The sequence below is a fragment of the Pogona vitticeps genome, chromosome 4 (genome assembly GCF_051106095.1).
Source record: "Pogona vitticeps strain Pit_001003342236 chromosome 4, PviZW2.1, whole genome shotgun sequence".
Taxonomy (NCBI): Eukaryota; Metazoa; Chordata; class Lepidosauria; order Squamata; family Agamidae; genus Pogona; species Pogona vitticeps.
This window is the reverse complement of record NC_135786.1, coordinates 64692166-64712678: the sequence shown is the minus strand read 5'-3', so window position 1 is coordinate 64712678 and position 20513 is coordinate 64692166. Positions and strand designations below refer to the sequence as shown.

At 40.5% G+C, this 20513-nt stretch overlaps 1 protein-coding gene across 1 annotated transcript; it reads left to right on the top strand.

The window, feature by feature from the left end:
- Positions 1-1707: 1707 nt before the first annotated feature.
- ATPAF1 (ATP synthase mitochondrial F1 complex assembly factor 1) lies at positions 1708-19095 on the top strand. Its single transcript, XM_020807506.3, has 9 exons — positions 1708-2483; positions 3319-3427; positions 7886-7927; positions 8549-8611; positions 9492-9542; positions 10761-10808; positions 12706-12801; positions 15079-15186; positions 16743-19095. The coding sequence occupies exons 1-9, from the start codon at positions 2122-2124 to the stop codon at positions 16941-16943; spliced, it is 1080 nt and encodes a 359-aa protein (XP_020663165.3). The 5' UTR covers positions 1708-2121; the 3' UTR covers positions 16944-19095.
- The last annotated feature ends 1418 nt before the right edge of the window (positions 19096-20513 follow it).

Below are 20513 nucleotides of genomic sequence, written 5' to 3'. Positions count from 1 at the left end.
TCACTGGAACAGAATGACAGAAAGAGTAAGGTTCCAAAGCTTACAATGAGATAATGGCTGCTAGGATACAATTATCGGTGTCAAAAGAACACTCTCTACAACCCAGGGCCTTTAGTATTTGATTGAAAACCTTAATGTACAAGAATGGATAACTAAGTTCAGAACAGAGTCAAGTTCTAACCATCACAACACCCAAAGAATTTTGCTAGTCACCTTTGCCTTTGTTAGTATTTTGAAAAAAATTAAAAGCCTTTCCTTGCCTCTTGTTGAGTTGCCAAAAGCTGCAGCCAGAAATGTTTCTTCCTGACAATGTAAGCCTTTGTGTTTTATTTACTATATGTTTGTTTGATTTATATACTGCCCATCTGACCAGTGGTCATTCTGGGAGGTTTACAAGTGATCAAAGAGCATAAAAACAGTCAAAATCCATTAATTAAACTCAAAACAAATATTAAAGGTAAAAATGGCTATAGGATAAAAGGCTGTTTAAAGTGCCCAGTAAAACTCCTTGTGGTTTCTGCTACAAATACGTATTTCACATTTAAATTAAACTGTTTAATGAAACCATTGTAAGTTATTTTTTAATTTTCCAAACGGCATAAAAGCCTGTGGGCCTTCAGGAGGTATAGGGCAGTGGTATCAATTGAGAAAAAGAGAGATGCAAACTTTAAAAGACAAAAATTAGGCACATTGTAGCCTGATGCAGACTCTCCTCCCTTCCTTTGGACAAATGTGTAACCCCAACTCCGCAAAATACTACCAGTGTATTTGTATGTATTGGATTATATTCGTGAATGCCAGCAGAGCACACACTGCTCCTTTCTCATGTTTAAACTATTCTTCTGCTTTTATGTATGTAAGAGATTTATGTGTTTGTATATAAATGCACAACAATTCCAATTGTTGAATTGGAATTGTTTTGATGGTATTCTGCAATAATACTTATAGCAATGGCTGGAATACATTTCATTTTTTTTAGTGCCATGCTAGTGTGTGTTTAAATGTGCATGCATTCATTTCACCAGCAGAAACCATGCAAACTAATTTTAATGACATTTACTACATAACAATATTGTAGTTATATGCTATCAAAGTTCTTCCAGTTTATGAAGATCCAAAAAATTATTAGCCTCCAAAAGATCCTATCATTAACAGTTCTCAGGTTTTGCAAACTGAATGTTGTGTGTTCATTTCTTGGTCAATCTATCTTCTATTTGGTCATCTTATTTCCCTGTTGCCTTCAACTTTTCCCAGCATTATTGTCTTCTTCCAGTGAGTCATACCTTCTTATTAAATGCCCAAAATTTGACAGCCTCAGTTTAATCATTTTAGCTTTTGTTGATGTAAGTGCCTCTACTTGATTGTCTTTCTAATGCTGTATAAAATCTGTCAAGCTCTTCTCCAACACCACATTCCAATTTCATATGAATCTCCCTGGCAGCTTTCTTCCCTCTTGAGCTTTCACACATACAGTACAATCAGGAATAGCATAGTACAGTATATGATCTTGCCATGGGTTCTGTGGAACACATTCTTTCACTTGAGGATATTCTGTAACTTCTTCATAGCTTGCCCTTTCAAGACTTATTTCTCCTTCTGCAGTCTCAATTCCAACTGATGATTTAACTGAAGTATAGAAAATATCTTACTATTGAAACTTCATTGTAAAAAAAATTATGAATATAACATAGTTTTTGACTTCTCACTAGTCTTCATCAGGATGAGCATTACAGTGCTGGGGGTGGCGGAGAAAAAACAAATATCCAACATTGTTGGCTAGATGTGCAGGCTGGATTGAAACAAATTCAAAAAATACGAGGTGGTACATTTCAGTATGGATTAGAATGTGGCGGTTAATACAAAGCCCCATGTATTCAATAGGGCTTACTCCCAGTTAAAGGCGGACAGGACCCCAACCCAGCTGAGGAACGAAGGATGGGCGCTCCATTTGGGAGTCGGCTATGTAGTGTATATCTGAGAGCAACTCGGGTTCTGGCGGCATCCCTCTTTAAATGTATTCGGTAGGACCGAGAAAGCAACGTGGGATATAGTTCACATCCTCTGAAATCGGACGGCTCTCCAGCTATTTCTTTCGTCCACCCCATTCATTATAGCCAATTCATGTACAACTTTCGATGCAGCCACGGAAAGCAGCTAACGGGGCTGTTCCCTGTTCGAGGCGGAACCTTGGTGTTGGGCTGTGTGGAGAAGGAGGGAGGTGTTACGCGTTACTCTCGGCGGAAACGGGCGGACGAGGGCGGAATGGCAGCGGGGCATTTGCAGCAATTATGGGGGGCAGCGGGACTCGGGCTGTGCCGAGGGGCGCTGGTGGGTCGTTTTGCCGCTCTTCGCCCTCTTGGCCTGTTGCTTCCCCCGCAGCCTCGACTCTTGGTGGTGGCAGTTCGGGGGGCTGCAGGCGATGGCGGCCTGGAGGCGAACCCCTTCTTTGAGAAATACCAAAGCAAGATCGACGCGCTTCGCAGGTAACGGGGGCCGTGCGTCTTTTGGTTTCGGCCACAGGTGTGTGTGTGGGGGAGGGCACGGATCCCCCACCTCCTGGTAGTTTTGTCGTTTCTGGAAGAAACAAACGCAAATCTGATGTAACTCTTCGAGCCCCAGACTTAGCAACGCGGCCCCGTCCTCGGGCGAGCTCTCTCTGTTTTGACCCTTGGGAGGCTGGGCTGCGTCCTCTGCACGTCTCTGAAGAGGAGAAAGTTCCACAGAACTTGGTTGGACTTTCTTGCGAGTAAATATAAACAGGATCCGGTTGTCCCACACGTGTTGAGATTGAGGCGAAACCACAAAGAAGCCCACGAGTGTTTGTTCGTTGTAAGCTTTGGTAGGTGCCTCCACTTTGACACAGACAGCTGGTCATAGGTTGCAGTCTAGGCAGACTTATGCCAGATGTGTTAATATTTAAGGTACCACAAATGCGACTCTTGTTTTGGTACAATAGTTTGACATACCCAAGCAGTGGAAGTTATTAAATACGTAGTTCTGTCAGAAAGCTCCACCTGTGGCTCTTAATTTTCAACTTACTGTATTTGCATGAATGCAAATTCCGGTGATTTGGGAGCTGCTGTAAATAAAGTGGTATCAGTTGGCATTCTTATAAATGAAGATGTGTTCTTTGACATGTGCTCCTCAGCTTTGGACTTGCTGAATAAACGTGGCCAAGTTGCTTTTATCATCCTAAACTGGTTTCCAGAATGTGTTTTGAAAAGTTGGAATAAGTGTAGTTCTCAAGCTTTTCTGAGGCAGAGGGGGTAACTTACAGTTGTTATTCAATAACTGTAAATTGATCTAACTTTGATCCAGATCAAATCCAGATATTTTTGAATCCCGAATGGAGAAGAAGGATGATGTGAAAAAGCAACCACTGGGATACTCACAACAAGCAGAGTTTGTCAAACACATGGAGGAAAAGGCAAGGCCAATTTTTTAGACATACCTTATATGGTGCTTTGTTATCTGTCAGAAGTCTGGGGTATTAAATGTTGATGGAAATACAGAAAACATGTATATCCATCAGGTTTTGTTTTTCACAATGGGCTAGTTACTTAGCTGAGATGAAGGGATATAAAATGTTTCAGAGCAATTCTGCACACTAGGTTTTTTAAATCACATACCTTTTATATGAACTGCAATTCTGGAAGGAAGAGGACATACAGATATATTACAAATAAAATACAGGAGACACCTATAATTTCCATACATGTTTATATTGCTGTTTTTAAATCTGTTTACCTGGGATGCATTTTAATAGATCAGAATATTTTTTCATTAATAAATTTAGCTAGCTAATTTATTAAAAATTGCAATCTGACTTTTATTGTACCAATGTACTCTTTTATAGCAAAAAAATATCATACATAAACTAGTCTTCCCAGATTACTGTAGAGGTTGTTAAATTACAGACAGACATTTAAATTTAACCTTGGACTTTACATGACAAAAAATTGGGTTTTATGATACTCCATTTTTCCCCATTGTCAGACATCTCTCTACTAGTTTCTCATAAACATAAATGTTTCTCCCTATTTCCAGCAGGGTGGATAAAAATCAGATTTTTTAAAATTTAAATTGTGATTTAAGTAATGATTTAGATTTTAGATTGATTTGATTTAAATCAGTCCACCCTAAGAGTCATGCAACTTTAAGTAATGTTATTTCTACAGACACTCTGCCTAAACAGAAGAATTTCCAGTGGATGTTTTGCCAATATTTTAGTTACTCATTTTTGGTGTATCTCTTCATCATTTATGTAAATTAGCTGAATTCATGTCACTTGAAGTGTTACCATGGGGTAAGTAGTTATATGAAAAAGCCTTAAGTACAGCACTAAGGGATGACCCAGATTTCTTTCCTCAAGTATAATCAACAGACATGTTGGTGGATTTAATTTAGTCTTCAGCTGGGTTGTTGCTCAACATCAGCGTTGAACTGAATGTTCATAGTAATGTCTTGGGCACATTAAAAATATATTTGGCATAAACTTTCCATGGTCACTAGCCTACTTTACATGGATCTGATAAATTAGGCTGTAATGTATAAAAGCTTATGCCAAATCAAACTCCTTTGCATATAAGGTGATGTAAGATTCCTTGTTATTTTTTTTAATAAAAGCAATGTTTTGTTAAATACACCATTTACTATCCAGAAAAATGGTTCCAATTACTTGTGTAGAATTCTCAATGAATGATAAATCAGAAGTATACAGTGGTACCTCGACTTACGAACTTAATCCGTATCGGAACGGCGTTCGTACATCGAAAAGTTCGTAAGTCAAAGCACCATTTCCCATTGAAATGCATGGGAACAGGATTAATCTGTTCCAGCATTTCAAAAAAAATACCAAAAATACAAATAAACAGAGCAAGTCCCATGCTGGGACTGCAAACACACACACACACACACACACACACACACACACACACACAAATCCAAAAACAAGACAACATAGCACAGAAACATAAAACCCCAGTCCAAACCAACCCTCCAAAACATACCTAGAACAGTTTTTTAAAGAAGGACTTACCAGTCCGAAGCCTCCTCAGTCTCCTGGCACTATGCTGCCTCCGCCATGGCCGGGGACGAGCGGCCAAGCACCCGGCCAGCTCAAGCCTGCCAGTGCTGGGTGACTGCTGCCTCCAATTGCTGTGGTGGGGGACCCCTGGGAAGTCTCCCAGGACTTCCCCACTGCCATTGGAGACCTCCTGGGGGTCCCCGCCGCCGTGATCAGACCCCCAGGAGGCCTCTGGAGGCCTCCTGGGAGTCCCATCATGGTGGCGGTGGACTCCCAGGAGGTCTCCAATAGTGGCAGGGAAGCCCTGTGAAGTCTCCTAGGGCTTCCCTGCCACCATTGGAGACATCCTGGGGTCCCCCACCACCGCAGTCGGCGCCTTCAGAGGTCTCTGGAGCCCTTTTGGGCATCCAATTGTGGCAGCGGGGGATCCCCAGGAGGTCTCTGATGGTGGTGGGGAAGCCCTGTGAGGTCTCCCAGGGCTTCCCTGCTGCCATCGGAGGCCTCCTGGGGGTTCCTTTTCCTAACTGTTGGGGCAAAAGAGCAGCTTCTTTGCCACCAACAGTTTGAATGGAATGGAAAAAAGGCAGGGAAATTTGAATTGTTCGCCCTTTTCCCCTGCCTTTTTTCATTCGCAGGTCAAGGGTCCGTTTGCAAGTTGATGCAAACTTTTGCTAACGGAGCCGTTTGTAGGTCGACATGTTCGTAGGTAGGGACGTTCGTAAGTCAAGGTACCACTGTATACACATGTCTTTCTTGGATTTGTTCACTTTCAGGCACAAGAAAAAAGAGAATAACAATTTTATCACTGATTAGATTATGCCAGTGTAGACTTTGCTGTTTAGTCGTTAAGTCGTGTCCAACTCTTAGAGGACAAAGATGTTGTGCTTCTTAAAGACTAATGTGATCTTTTGTGGGCAAAACCACTTCCTCAGACTTGAAAAGTCACCTTAAAGACTAACTGCTACATTGTATTGTGACAGGAAAGCTCACAGTACAATGTAGCAGTTAGTCTTTAAGGTGCCACAACATTTTTCTCTTGTTTTTCTTTTGTGTTTGATCTATTTTGCCAGCAAAGACTAAGACACCTGCTTTTTCTACAACTACATCCATGAAAGAATACTGTGCAGTTCATAAGTCATTCTGTGCTAAGTACTTCTACATTACTGAGGAACGGGGCATTTCTGTGCTGGAATGGTTGTGTATGCACATTCCTTGAAAGATATTTAGTGTGGTGAACTTTCCAGTTTTCAATATGCTCGCAGGCTTCTGGGAATTGCAGTCCAAGAACACCTGGATTACCCAAGATGGGCAACCACTGCATTAGAAGATGCAGGCAGGGCTGTTGTTGTTTAGTAGTTAAGTTGTATCTGGCTCTTTGTGACCCGATGGATCAGAGCATGCCAGGCCCTCCTGTCTTCCACTGCCTCCTGGAGTTGGGTCAAATTCATGTTGGTAGCTTTGATGACACATTTCATCCTCTGATGTCCCCTTCTCCTCTTGCCTTCTCCCAACATCAGGGTCTTTTCCATGGAGTCTTCTCATGAGATGGCCAAAGTATTGGAGCCTCAGCTTCAGGATCTGTCCTTCCAGTGAGCACTCAGGGTTGATTTCTTTCAGAATTGACAGGTTTGTTCTCCTTGCAGTTGAGGGGACTCTCAAGAGTCTCCTCCAGCACCACAGTTCAAAAGCATCAATTCTTCGGCGGTCAGCATTGTTTATGGTCCAGCTTTCACTTCCATACATCGCTACTGGAAATACCATAGCTTTGAATATGCGGGCTGTTGTCAACAAAGTGATGTCTCTACTTTTTAAAATGTTGTCAAGGTTTGTCATCGCTTTCCTCCCAAAAAGCAGACATCTTTTAATTTTGTGGCTGCTGTCACCATCTGCAATGATCATGGAGCCCAAGAAAGTAAAATCTGTCACTACCTCTATATCTTCTCCTTCTATTTGCCAGGAAGCGATGGGACCAGTGGCCATGATCTTAGTTTTTTTGATGTTGAGCCTCAGACCATTTTTTGCGCTCTCCTGTTTCACCCTCATTAAGAGGTTCTTTAATTCCTCTTCACTTTCTGCCATCAGAGTGGTATCGTATGCATATTTGAGGTTATTGAAATTCCTCTGTGTATTCTTGCCACCTCTTCTTGATGTCTTCTGCTTCTGTGAGGTCCCTACCATTTTTGTCCTTTATCATGTCCATCTTTGCACAATATGTTCCTTTAAAATCTCCAATTTTTGTTGCTGCAGTGTTACAAGCCTCCATCCATAGTTCTTCAGGCACTCTGTCCACCAAATCTAGTTCCTGAAATCTGTTATTCACTTCCACTGGATTCATAAGGGATTTGGTTTAGATTATACCTGACTAGCCCAGTGGGTTTTCCTACTTTCTTCAGTTTAAACTTGAGTTTTGCTATAAGAACCTGATGATCAGAGCCACAATCAGCTCCAGGTCTTGTTTTTGCTGACTGTATAGAGCTTCTCCATCTTTTGGATGCAGAGAATATAATCAATCAGATTTCAGTACTGCCCATCTGGTGATGTCCATGTGTAGAGTTGCCTCTTGTGTTGTTGGAAAAGAGTGTTTGTGATGGCCAGCTTGTTCTCTTCACAAAACTCTATTAGCCTTTGCCCTGCTTCGTTTTGAATTCCAAGGTCAAATTTACCTGTTGTTCCTTTTATCTCTTGACTTTAGTTTTCGGGTCCCCTATAATGAGAAGAACATCTTTCTTTGGAGTCAGTGTCACTGATTGGTCAATTTCAGCCTCTTCAGCATCAGTGGTTGGTGCATTAACTTGGATTACTGTGATGTTGAAAGGTTTTACAGGGGCACAATTTTAAAAAACTGTTTATTAATTTCAGGCCAAAGATGAAACCCAAAAAACCCAATTCACAAAAAATAAGGTATGTTGTCCTTACTTTACTTGTATTTATTGTACAGTATTTCTCTTGTAATTTGATGTGGGAGTGAATGTAAGCTGTTTAAAACAGAAATGGCTGACTTTGGAGAGTTTCTGCCTTGGAAAAAGAGTGGCTTATGGCTGGGATGGAGCATCCTATGATCTGTTACTATTTTGATTTTCCTCCCAGTCATTCCAAACTCAGTGGTCTTGACAGGAGCCTGATGAATTATATGGTGTCAAGTTGATTCTAACTCATGGCAACCCTTTCCAGGGTTTTCTAGGTATAAAATATTCAGAAGTGCTTTACCATTCTCTTCTTTTGGGGTTACTCTGGGACTTTTGTTTTTCCAGGAAGCACAGTGGGGATTTGAACTTCCATCCCCTGGTTCTGCAGCTAGGTATCCAACTCACTGAATTATTCGGACAGCTGCCATACATCTACTCTTTTTTGGGGGGGGGGTGGAGATCAATTGAAATGCTATCCTATCTGTATGTTAAATTCTCCTGTTAAAGGTCAAGGGTTTATGGATGGAGAGTTTATGGATTTCATTGTTTTTGTTTGTTTTATTGTTGCTTTTAATGATGATTTACCATACAAGTGTTACTTGGTAATTTGTTTCAGACACTTGATTCCATAGTCAACGTTGAGATGATAAAACGGAAGAAGCCAGAAGAAATAAAGCAGGTGTGAAAATTGTACATACATTTTGTGAAAGCTTACCAGGATTCACTCTCATTATTCTTTATAAATATGTGAAAGTTTGTATGGCCAAAGGTAAACAATGCTAATAAGCTACGTATCATATAGGCCATTTCATGCAGCGCTGTTTCTTTCATGGAAATAACTGAATAAATGAACTCATTTACCATTGTGGGAGGTATGATGCAAGTATCTTTTCTGCATGGCATGTAGAAGCTGTATAATCACTTCATAGCAATTAATTTATACCTTTTCTATACACCAATTTCCATGACAGACATAGTAATAGGTCCATACTGTCAAAATATCTGCCTTTGCATTGAAATTGTCAGTGTTTGACTGCCCTGGCCTTCTGAGATGAGCTGACTGGTGAGGGACCATGGCTTTTTTGGCAGTGGTGCCTGGTGTGAGGTGTATTGGCTCCAGAGAGACTCTCCTTCTGTCCACTTTCATGTCCTTTACTTTGTGCCAGTGGAGGACATTTTACAAATTTTCCTAGGTCTTTTTAAACAGCATCAGTTTACTAATCTCCCTGTGATGATGTGATTCTAAGTTCTTTTTTTGCAGCTTTGTGATGTATCTGCATTTTGTTTTGGTTGTCATTAGTTTTTGTTAATCAGCCATGAGAGTGGTGTTGAGGGGGTGGGGCAGGAATTAACACAATAAATGAAATGTCATTTCTGCCCTGACCTTCCTTTTTTCCAAATGAAGGGCATACTGAAGCCACCAAAGTAAAAGATGCATTAACCAAGGTTGAATGATAATTCAGTTCTAATCAGACATACACACAGTATGATAAATGTGAGATTATGTTCATTGTTTTATGATGAGCCATGAAGTAAATGTAGTGATTTGTTTCTTCCAGATATGGAAGCAATATTTTTCTGGAGAAGACACAGTTTATGCAGTTATTCCTGTAAGTACAGCTAGAGGTATTGTATTATGTTGTAGCTGATATATAATGGTATGAGTGTTGTTGAGATTGAAGCACAGACGTTTGCTAAGCATATGACCTTTTCTTTCAGGTCGTATGCTTAGCAAACGTCTGTGAAACTAGTGATATAATAGGAGTGGACTGTTCTGTAAAAGCCTAGATATACTTTGGCTTTAAAAGGGAAAAGACTGTTAATATATGGTTGTTGTGGGTTTTTTGGGCTCTTTGGTCGTGTTCTGATGGTTGTTCTTCCTAACGTTTTCCCAGTCTCTGTGGCTGGCATCTTCAGAGGACAGCACTCTGTGCTCATCTTCAGAGGACATCTTCAGAGGACAGAGTGCTGTCCTCTGAAGATGCCGGCCACAGAGACTGGCAAAACTCTAGGAAGAACAACCTTCAAAACACAGCCAAAGAGCCCGAAAAACCCACAACAACCATTAGATCCTGGCCATGAAAGCCTTCGCAAATACACTGTTAATATATCTTATTATTTATTTGACCAGGTCGTATACACAGGTTTGTCTGGATTACCACTGAACAGTTGGATGTTTGTATGTTTTGTGATAACTGTTTAGACAGTTTTATCTACTTACAATTTGCACATTACAAAACTCCATCACTATGCTGTAACATTGGTATCTCTATTACACTTCTGAGCTATATTGTATTTCTGAGATATATTTGTCTGTCTATTGAGCCTATTTTCTTTACGTCTTAAGAAGCTGGCTATAATCCTTGAAAGCTTGTGCTAAATAAATCATGTTAATCTTTAAGGTGCCAGAAGATGATGATGGCTTTTTATGTACATGAGCATTTTGAAGCTATCTTATAGATTGACATTAAACCATTAAAATTTTGAGCTTTTCAGTAGTCACCTCAAAAAATGAACATCTTTTTGGAAAAACTTAATTTTACCACTCAAATCAGTCCTGTTTGGTTTTGTCTCCTTCAGAAATTAAGACAGTGTTTTTATTATTGGTTCTTTTCTAGGGTTGATATTGATTGAAAATGTGGTTTATTGTCTATAAAATTTATATTTGATTTTTAGAAGTTCAGTCATTATGATGCATTATTTTGGAAGTGACAAAAAGTGATTAAAAGGTGTGAGTGCAGAAGTTTTAAATAGATAGTATCCTTGAAACACTTTACATCCGAGGAGTGAAGGCAACGCAAGTATATTTTCCCACTTTCTTTTCTAAGGGGAAAACTTTTGATGTGATGTGGAAACGAATTCAGAACTGCCCATCTGTAAGTATTGTGCATGTATCTTGCCAGCTCTCATGTGCCTAGACCAGTATTGGTTCCCGTATTCTTTTCCTTTTGATACTGACTGTGTAAATTGGGTTTTATTTGGATGAACTCTCCATGAAATGTTTTAGGCAGGGGTAATAGTTATAAAGTACAGCTTCTGTATTAGCAGATCTTGAATTCTTGTACTCTTGACCTTATGAGAACTTCAGCTCAGTACAACAGCAGGTCAGAGAACAATTGTGATTTTTTTTCTGGAACAAGTTCAGGCATACTTACCGGTAATTGTTTTATAGAAAAATTTGCGGAAAATTCACTGAAAGCAGGTAAAGGTTTACAGTACCCTGTTTCCCTGAAAATAAGACCTAACCTGAAAAATAAGCCCTAGTATGATTTTTCAGGATGCTCGTAATATACCCTCCCAAATAAGCCCTAGTTAAGTGAAACCCTGCCTTGCACAATTGTGCAGCAACCAGAAGAAGATGACATGACTGTATTCGAAGATTGTAAATTGTTTACATAGGGGGAAAAAACATCCCCTGAAAATAAGCCCTAATGCATTTTGGAGCAAAATTTAATATAAAATTCTGTTTTATTTTCGGGGAAACACGGTAGTAGCAGGCCTATGATGAGATAAGATGTATCTGTCTGCAAAAGGTTACTTCCTAGGCAGCAGTTAACAGAGCCAGGAGAACAGTCTGGGGAAACCCCTAAATTCTGCTCTAGAAACTGATGGATCCTGCATGTTGTCAGCACTGCTGGTAAGTGTTATGGATAAATGCTCTACGAAAGTCATCTGCAATTGTTTCTTTCTTCTGGCTGCTATTGTTGAGATGCTTATTTATTTCATTTCATTTACATTTGCCTTTCTCCGATTCAGACACCCAAGGCAGAACGTGATTGCTGCTTTGATTACCTCAGCATAGCGTGCAATTATTCATAGGCCTGTCCTGATTATTTTGGGAGAACCTGAGTAGAGAACTTAGCAGAACACATTTCTGAGGGTCAAACAAATTAAAGTAATCACAAAGGTGTCTTAGAAAGCTGAGGATCTCTGAAGGGATTGACATGATACTTAAAAAGGTTTATAAATAATGGAATGAGTCTCGTTCATGGCATGGCTACAAGTTCTCCCAATCCTTTTTGACTGGAATGCTGAAAGAATGAATTTTGGAACTATTGGGCATTTTAGCCTCCATATCATGCTTTCCAACCCATTCATCCACACAAAATTCCCAGTAAGATATGGTGAATAGCATGTTGGATTTTGAGCAGGGAGGCCTGAATTAAAATTTACAGTGAACCATGAAGCTCAGATTCTGGAGATCTTGGGTCAGGTTCTGTGTTTCAGGCTAACCTACTTTACAGGTTTGAGACCCTGTGCAGTTTTCTGACGCTCTTGCGGCAAAGGCAGAATAGCGCGGTATAAGTCTTGAATACATCCAGTGAACCCTCCCTAGATATACTGTACAAGCTACAGTACAGACCTGTCAGTCAGATTTGGGAGCAAATAGTGACTTTTAAAACTCTGGAATTTAATGCTGAATTTATTTGATGAAAGCAGCCCCCCCCCCCCCCGATGTTGTTGGAGTGCAATTCACGTCAGCACCAGCCATCATACAGAAGCCATCATATTCAGCGGTGAGAGAGGATGGTAGTTGTAGTCCCAACAACATCTGAAGGGCTACTCATCCTTGTTGTACCTTAAAAGACAGACTTTAAAAGATGAACCTGCTTGGAACCACAGTACTGCACACTAAGCAGTCACATGCTCTGTAATCCAGTCTTCTCACTGATGATGGCTGCAGACTTTTTTTTCTTGAAGCCTGTGTAGTTCTGATTTCTTCCTGATCTGTGACAAAATAAGTCTTTGTGATTTCCCTCGCCCTCCCACCAGTTCCTGTATGCATTGCCAAGGAAGGAAGGCTATGAGTTTTTCATGGGACAGTGGTCAGGACCAGAACTCCACTTCACTTCTCTGATAAATATTCAGGTAGGTACGTTTTGAGACGCAGGGTACAGATGAAAGATGGTTTTTGAATTATCTGGGTGTTTAAAAATTACATAAAATGTAGCAGTTCATTGGCCAAAATCCTGTTGTTTAGCATAGTAAATTGCAACAGAGTAAATTCAGGATATTGGCGGTTGTTACATGTGTAAGCTGATATTGCTGGTTTGTGGGTTCTTTTTTTTTTCTATGTTGAGTCTTTTACTACATTTTTACATTTGTACGCTCAAGTAAAGCAAAATACACCTTTTATTTATGTTGGTCCTTGAGTACCAGCTTCATAAAGCAGTTGTTCCTTCCATGCTTGATTCAGGGAAGGAAATATTCCTTTCCAGACATTGAAGCCCTGGCATTCTCTACCTTACCCTCATCCTCAGTGTTAACTTTCTTCTTCACTGGAGAGCTGCTCTATTAGTCCTTCTGGAAACTGAACCTAACTAGAAGATGAGAAGAGCCGTTCTGGAGAAGAGTAAAGGGCTGTTTAGTATTTTATTCCCATAATTGTCTATGCATTGCTTATAGGATTCCCACAAGCTGCTTACAAACAGCTCATGTTGCACTTCAACTCTTACTGAGAAGCATGCTGCCTCTTTATCTTGGAGGGGACAAATAGCCATTGTGACTAGTAGCCACTGATAACTTTATCCTCCATGAATTTGTCTACTCTCCTTTTAACACTATCTACATGTTTGTGCCTAACCATATAAACTGAATGATTAAGCAGTGATTTTCCATTCAGTTAAACATAGTTTAACAATCAGAAATATAAATGAGAGTGCCATTGGCGTATGAAGCTCCTTTGTTTCTCCTTTGCTGCAAGAAGTATTTTATCTAAACCAGGAACCTACAGTTAACATCTTCAGAACAAGCCAGGCTGGACCTATACTTTGAAGTTGGTCTAAGATCTTGATTTACTTTGAAGCTGGTAATCCCCTGTCCCATTCTGAGAAACGTATTAGTTAAAATCCCCCTGGGTTGATTGTCCTGCCCCAGACCAAAGAGGGTGGCCAAAAGGCTATTCATCTCAACTTTTTCACCGACTAAGATATTATTGTCTGAGCATTCCCAGTAAACAGGCTGGATAATGATGGTTGCTCTTGGCACCAGTTCTGGCCTGCAATAAAATATGAGCATTGAACATTCATTCAGGTGCGTTGAGAAATTCAGTCCTCTACCAACACTTTCTCATTCTGGCTTCTTTGCTTAAACTTTCATCTTCTTTTAATTCCTCTGTGTCCTCTTTATCTTCACACATAGGGCAGGATCCAGTGACCCTTAAAATGGATTGAAGGGACTGCATGTACATACTGAGCTTTCCATATTTTATTCCCAAATGGCAGCCCATGGTATGCTACCATTTCAAGTTCACTTTTAAAATTCTGTGGGAGAGAAAAAGGATGCTGTTTGAACAAAGAAGACCAAAAACTGACATGCTTCTCTTGAGTAGTACCTACTGTCCATTAAATGGAATTTGTTTTTAATTTTGGGAAACATGAACTTTGGAGGTTTATGTTTCTGTGATGTGATCATAGTATTTTAGAGGATGGCAAATCCATTCCTCTAGGTGTGATCCTTTTTTTGTTGTAACATACTAATCCAGCAAGAAGATTATACATAATCTTCAATTTGACATAGGAGAGAGAAATGAAGGAGTTGGAAGGGTTTCATTTTGATCTGCATTTCTATGCATGTTTGCTTCATCTTGTTCTAGAAAGCTTCTAGCCATAGCATTTCAGATATATGTGTAAGAGGATCTTACCACCACCACCACCATCCTAATAGTGATCTCAGTTCTCTGTCTGCCATTACTTATCTGCTGAAAACATCTTTATGCAAGGGGAAAGTAACCAGTAGACTAGAAATCCCTAAGGATTTGCTTGTCTCAACAAGAGTAGACTCATTGAATGAACTGCTGAGTCAACACTTATATAAATCCCTTTGATTCAGTGGGTGTGCTCTAATTGGGGGCACCAGTTGGAAAATCCCCAAAATATCCCAATGAGGACCGAGTATAGTCAGTGGTCATGAAATCCTGACCGATTGTTTGCATTGATGATGTCCACCTCTGACTTCACCTTGAAGATGGCACTTGTTAGGATTATTTGTTTTTGTATTTCATTCTTATACCTCTTGAGTGCCCTTTGTGTTTGCTTGAAGTTTTGAAAATATTTGTTTGTTGGTTAAGAGCCATGTTTTGATATTAGTGGTAGGTTCACGGTTCATATACTACTTGATCACAATGATAATTTTTCTTTGATGTAGACTCTGGGTGAAGCTGCTCCTAGCCAGTTGGTCTTGTATCATTATCCTGAACTTCAAGAGGAAAAGGGAATTGTACTCATGACAGCAGAAATGGACTCTAAATTTTTGGTAAGCACAGCTACTTAGGGTAAAAAGATGGTATTCCTTTGCTTTCTATGGGTAGAATCAGTAGAATAGTTTGTGAAACTGTTATTTTGTTTAATAAATACAAGAGAAGGATAAACATTTTTGAGCATGGTGTTTCTTTCATGTTCCATCAAATATTTTGCTTGAGGTTTGATGTAACAACAGTATCATCCTACTCCAGAAATCAGCAAAGATCAGAAAGATAACTTTTATTACTGGCTCTGTTTGATCTTGCAGAGGGATTCATGACTCTGGATTCAAGACAAAGTCACTGACCTCTTCACCATAGGTTCAGTTTGACTTTCCTCTGTTAAAGGAACAGTGTGATGTGGTCTTTATTGACGCTGGTAATGCAACAAAACATAAAAGTGGATCTGTCCTACTTTCACAGCATGTTCTTTTCTTGTGCTTTAATATTATATTAGTTTGAAGGCCGGAATCCAAGTGAATATTTATGCTGAGTAAGTGCAACGTGGACGTGTAACTTGGAGTGGTGAATACACACTAATAAAAGAAGTCCCCAGTTGAATTCTTAGTAGTGCACAAGCATGGGACTAGGAATTCAATCAGGGACTTGTTAGTTAGCAGTGTTTCCCCACTCCAAGTTATATTTACTTGGGTGTAAATATTCAGTTGGATTCTGGCCATTGAGTGAATGAACAGGTGCTGGCCTTACAGTAGTTCTGGCACTATAGATCAGTGAGAAGATGCTCCTGCGATAATAAGCACAAGACAGAAGATCTAGCTTAGAATTGTTGCACTTAAGAGGCTAGAATTAAGACATCACTCTTCATTTTCATGTGCATATGGATGCTCCCTCCCCCAGTGCATGCTTTAAATCAAGACTGAGGGATCTCAAGCCCTCCAAGTATTGATGAACTACTGCTCTCATCATCATTGGCCAGGCTAGCTAGAGCTGATGGGAATTGGAGTTCAGCAACGTGTGGAGAGCCACAGGTCCACTGGCCATGCTTTAAATGAGTACCTAATGTATGATAAAACATAACATTCTGTAGTATTTTATTGGAGGATTAAAGGCTAGACCTTTTCTTCCAGCCATTCTAGTTTTCTGCATGTTGGAGATACTGTTTGTCTGTTTGTATATGAGGGCACAGTTACTCATGACCTCCCGCCAGTTTTACATAGTGAGAGAGCAAGGTCAGTGTGGTATGTCACTTTGTTTGATAATCAAGTTTATGGTGGGGCTAACATTCACACTAAGCTTTGTGTGTTCATGTGTGGTCAGCATTGCATCAGTCCCACACAGGCAGATCAATGCTGCTGCCCATTTACTTCTGGTTGCTGCCAGAAGCCCACCTGAAGGAACCTGACTGAAGTCTCATCACAAACGCTTGCCTTTATGTTGCGGCTGGATTGGCCAACAGTAAAGCCAAGACAGAAGAGTTCTGAAATGGATCCGTGGCTCAACTCATGCTTTAATACATTTGCGCTAAACAGATGTTTAGAGCCCGAGTAGTCCTGTAAGTCTTCTGATAAACTGCCTTGTGTTTTGTTTTGTTTTGTTCTTAAATTTACAGAGTGTGCAAGAAGCTCAGTGCCTAGCCAGCCAGGTGCAGCTGTTTTATGCCACAGAGCGCGAGGAGACCTACCGCTTAGTGGAAACGTTTAACCACTGTCCCGACCAGTTTAAGTACATGTCTGTAATAAGTGAGCTTGAGCAAAGCAGAGTTGGGCAAGAACTGAGGCCTCAGCTGGACCCTGCACAGCCTAGTGCTTGAAAGGTGCAGCAGCATCAAGCAAAGAGAGTAGATATGGCATTGATCTTGCCTTGGAGTTGCTGTCGTAGACAACGACAATCCCTACGGGGGGAAAAAGCTGCTTTTGTCTTTGATTATGTGAAGAAATGATCACATCAAGTGGGCTATGCAGTACGATAGGAATGTGGAGGCTTTTGCATAGCATCATTTATTTCTGAATGGTAAATGAAATGATAAAATGAATAAGCATTTATAATTACTGTGGGTTTCTTTTCAAATTGCTCTCCTCCATTACACACTGCTTAGTGCCTTTTTGTACTTATGAAGATCCTGAATGTCAAGCAAAGTATCAGGGGTTAGCTAGGAACTACTGGAGGTAGAGTTCCTACACAGTCTTTGTGTGTGTGTTTGTGTGCGTGTGTGTGTTTGTGCGCGTGCGTGCATAATCTCATCAGTGGGCATCATTGACTAGACCAGGGGTCAGATTTTCAACCCAGCACCTATTTTGGGTTGCACCCAAGAGATAGCCCCCAAATAATTAAAATAAAATTAAAAATACCACAAAAATTAAGAATGACAGGACATGCTCTAGTAGTTTTGATTATGTGGGACTCAGGGTTTTTTTTTCAGCATTGGGCAGGTTGCATGTTGCTTTAGGCTGCATTTTGCCTGCTCCTGAGTAAGAGCCTAAGAGCTAAAACTAAAACTAAAAAATACAGACATAGAAAAACAGCAAATGTGAAAGACATATCTTGAAAAGAATATAAGTAGAGATGGGCATGAAACTGGGTTTGGAGATTCCCCTGCCTCCCCGGCTGAATCCCTGACTCACCAGCCAGCGCACACTGCTCTCTTCCTCCTCTTTGGCTGTTCAACCAGTCTCCGGCAGGGGCATGGGCTTCCCTTCCCTGCTTCCTTGGCTGATCGCCCACTCAGACAAGAACAGGGAAACTCGAGCTCCTGCCGGGGAACTGGTCGAACAGCTGAAGAGGAGGAAGAGAGGAATGTGCTCTGACTGGTGGAGTGGGTCATTGGCATACAAACCAGCATGAACCTCTGGTCTGAGGTCCATGCCCATCTCTAAACATAAACATAAAAACTATTTCATGAGTAAAACCAAAAAACATGAGCTGATTTGATTTGAGGCTAGCTTGACTATGAAGGGATGAGTGTTTACCACAATGTTTTGTCCTGTGAGGGCAGGGGGCGAGATGGGAAGCTGTTGCCTTTTTTCTCCAAAAGGAGAGAGAGAGACTATTTTTTTCTAATTCTGGCAATACATCCAGGCCTAAAGAAAAGGTACAGACCTCCTACATAAAAGCAGAAAGGAAGGGAGAAAATAAGATATTTGGCATATAATTTAACAAATGAATTAGGAGGAAAATGTTTGTATAACCTGGCTCTAACATCTGTGAAATTATCAGTATCTTACAATACTTCCTGCTTCAAACAAAACTAATATATCTCTCTGTTAATTTTTCTTTGAAGCAGGAAGGATCATAAAATACTGCTAATCTCACAGATGTTAGAGCCGGGTCATGTACAAATTTTCCACATAATTCATTTGTTAAACTATGTAACAATTGCCTTCTGTTTTGCTTTTGTGTAAGAGGTCTGTACTTTTTCTTTAGGCCTCCATGTTTATTTCTGAATCCGGTATGAGCAGATGTAGCTGGTTCAGAATCTTCTGTCTGCATAAAAAGCTGGTATTGCACAGGCACCTAGACTTGATCTGGAGGACAGAAGGCAGATTTTAGCCTCTGCCTAACAGACTCTCTTGTCAGAGTGTATTCAGAGAAGATCTGCCTGTTGCCCCAGGGCAAAAGGGCAGTGACACTGTTATGGTTAAGGAAAGAGAGCCAGTGTATGTCTGTGTCCTAAAAAAAGTTGTGAGTTTGAATACTTCACTGCCCAACTCTGTTAATAGATAGGTGCAGGCCTATCTCTGAGTGACTCAAAACCTGATCCTTTGTAAGTGTATTTGCCTGTTTTTGTGTATTTTCTCATCCTCTGAAAACCAAAGTATTGTAATTAATTCAAGATAACTGGCTTAGAAAGGGGGAAAGAAAGGAGACAAGTATGGGTGATAATTGATTGAAAAAAGTGATTCAGCAATTGTGTGTTGTTTGAGATCTGTATACATTTACATATGAATAAAATAATATCTCTGAAAGGAAGACTTTTTTGTATTTAAATAAGGCACATGCATGTCACAAGAGGCAGCACCTGCAGAAGAGGCATCCAGTCAAGTGAGCAGTAAGTGGCATTTATAAACATTGCTAGTGGCATGCTGAAAGTATTAACATTAAACTTGTTTCAGAAAATTTGTTAATCTGCTAATGACTGCTTCCCTTTTATCCAAAAGTTATCTTGTTTCTAAAGCTTCCACCTGTTGTTGTTGTTCAGTCCTTAAGTCCTGTCAATTCTTCGTGACCCCATGGACCAGAGCACACTAGGCCCTCCTTCTTCCACCACCTCCCAGCGTTTGGTCAAATTCATGTTGGTAGCTTCGATGACACTGCCCAGCCATCTCATCCTCTGTCATTGCCTTCTCCTCTTGCCTTCACATTTTCCCAACATCAGGGTCTTTTCCAGGGAGTCTTCTCTTCCCATGAGATGGCCAAAGTATTGGAGCCTCAGTTTCAGGATCTGTCCTTCCAGTGAGCACTCTGGATTGATTTCCTTTAGAATGGATAGGTTTGTTCTCCTTGCAGTCCAGGGGACTCTCAAGTGTCTCCTCCAACACCACAATTCAAAAGCATCAATTCTTTGGCCGTCAGCCTTCTTTATGGTCCAGCTATCACTTCCATACATCGCTACTGGAAAAACCATAGCTTTGAGTATGTGGACCTTTGTCGGCAAGGTGATGTCTCTGCATTTTAAGATGCTGTCTAGGTTTGTAATCGCTTTCCTCCCAAGAAGCAGGTGTCTTTTAATTTCGTGGCTGCTGTCACAATCTGCAGTGATCATGGAGCCCAAGAAAGTAAAATCTGTCACTGCCTCCATATCTTCCCCTTCTATTTCCCAGGAGGTGATGGGACCAGTGGCCATGATCTTAGTTTTTTTGATGTTGAGCTTCAGGCCATTTTTTGCGCTCTCCTCTTTCACCCTCATTAAGAGGTTCTTTAATTCCTCCTCACTTTCTGCCATCCGAGTGGTATCATCTGCATATCAGGTTGTTCATATTCTGCCAATCTTAATTTTGTCTTGGGATTCATCCAATCCTGCCTTTCGCGTGATGTATTCTGCATATAAGTTAAATAAGCAGGGGAACAATATACGGCCTTTGTCATACTCCTTTACCAATCTTGAACCAATCAGTTGTTCCATATCCAGTTCTAACTGTTGCTTCCTGCCCCACATATAGATTTCTCAGGAGATAGGTAAGGTGGTCAGGCACTCCCATTTCTTTAAGAACATGCCATAGTTTGCACCTGTACACATTTGCAAATAATTAAATGGTAAGAGCCGTCTTCCCTGTTGTATGTGCACAGACCAAATTCAAGTTTTGTATTATCCTCTGAATTTAGACAAGAATCTCAGGAGTTTTCATGATTTTGAGTAACTTGTGCATATATCAGAATATGTCAC

What these genes read in the sequence shown, in the direction of transcription:
- ATPAF1 (XM_020807506.3), top strand. Translation starts at nt 2,122, where the DNA reads ATGTACAACTTTCGATGCAGCCACGGAAAGCAGCTAACGGGGCTGTTC. An exon ending in AAGATCGACGCGCTTCGCAG is followed by an intron (nt 2,484 to 3,318) that starts GTAACGGGGGCC and finishes ACTTTGATCCAG; the next exon opens with ATCAAATCCAGATATTTTTG. An exon ending in TCAAACACATGGAGGAAAAG is followed by an intron (nt 3,428 to 7,885) that starts GCAAGGCCAATT and finishes TATTAATTTCAG; the next exon opens with GCCAAAGATGAAACCCAAAA.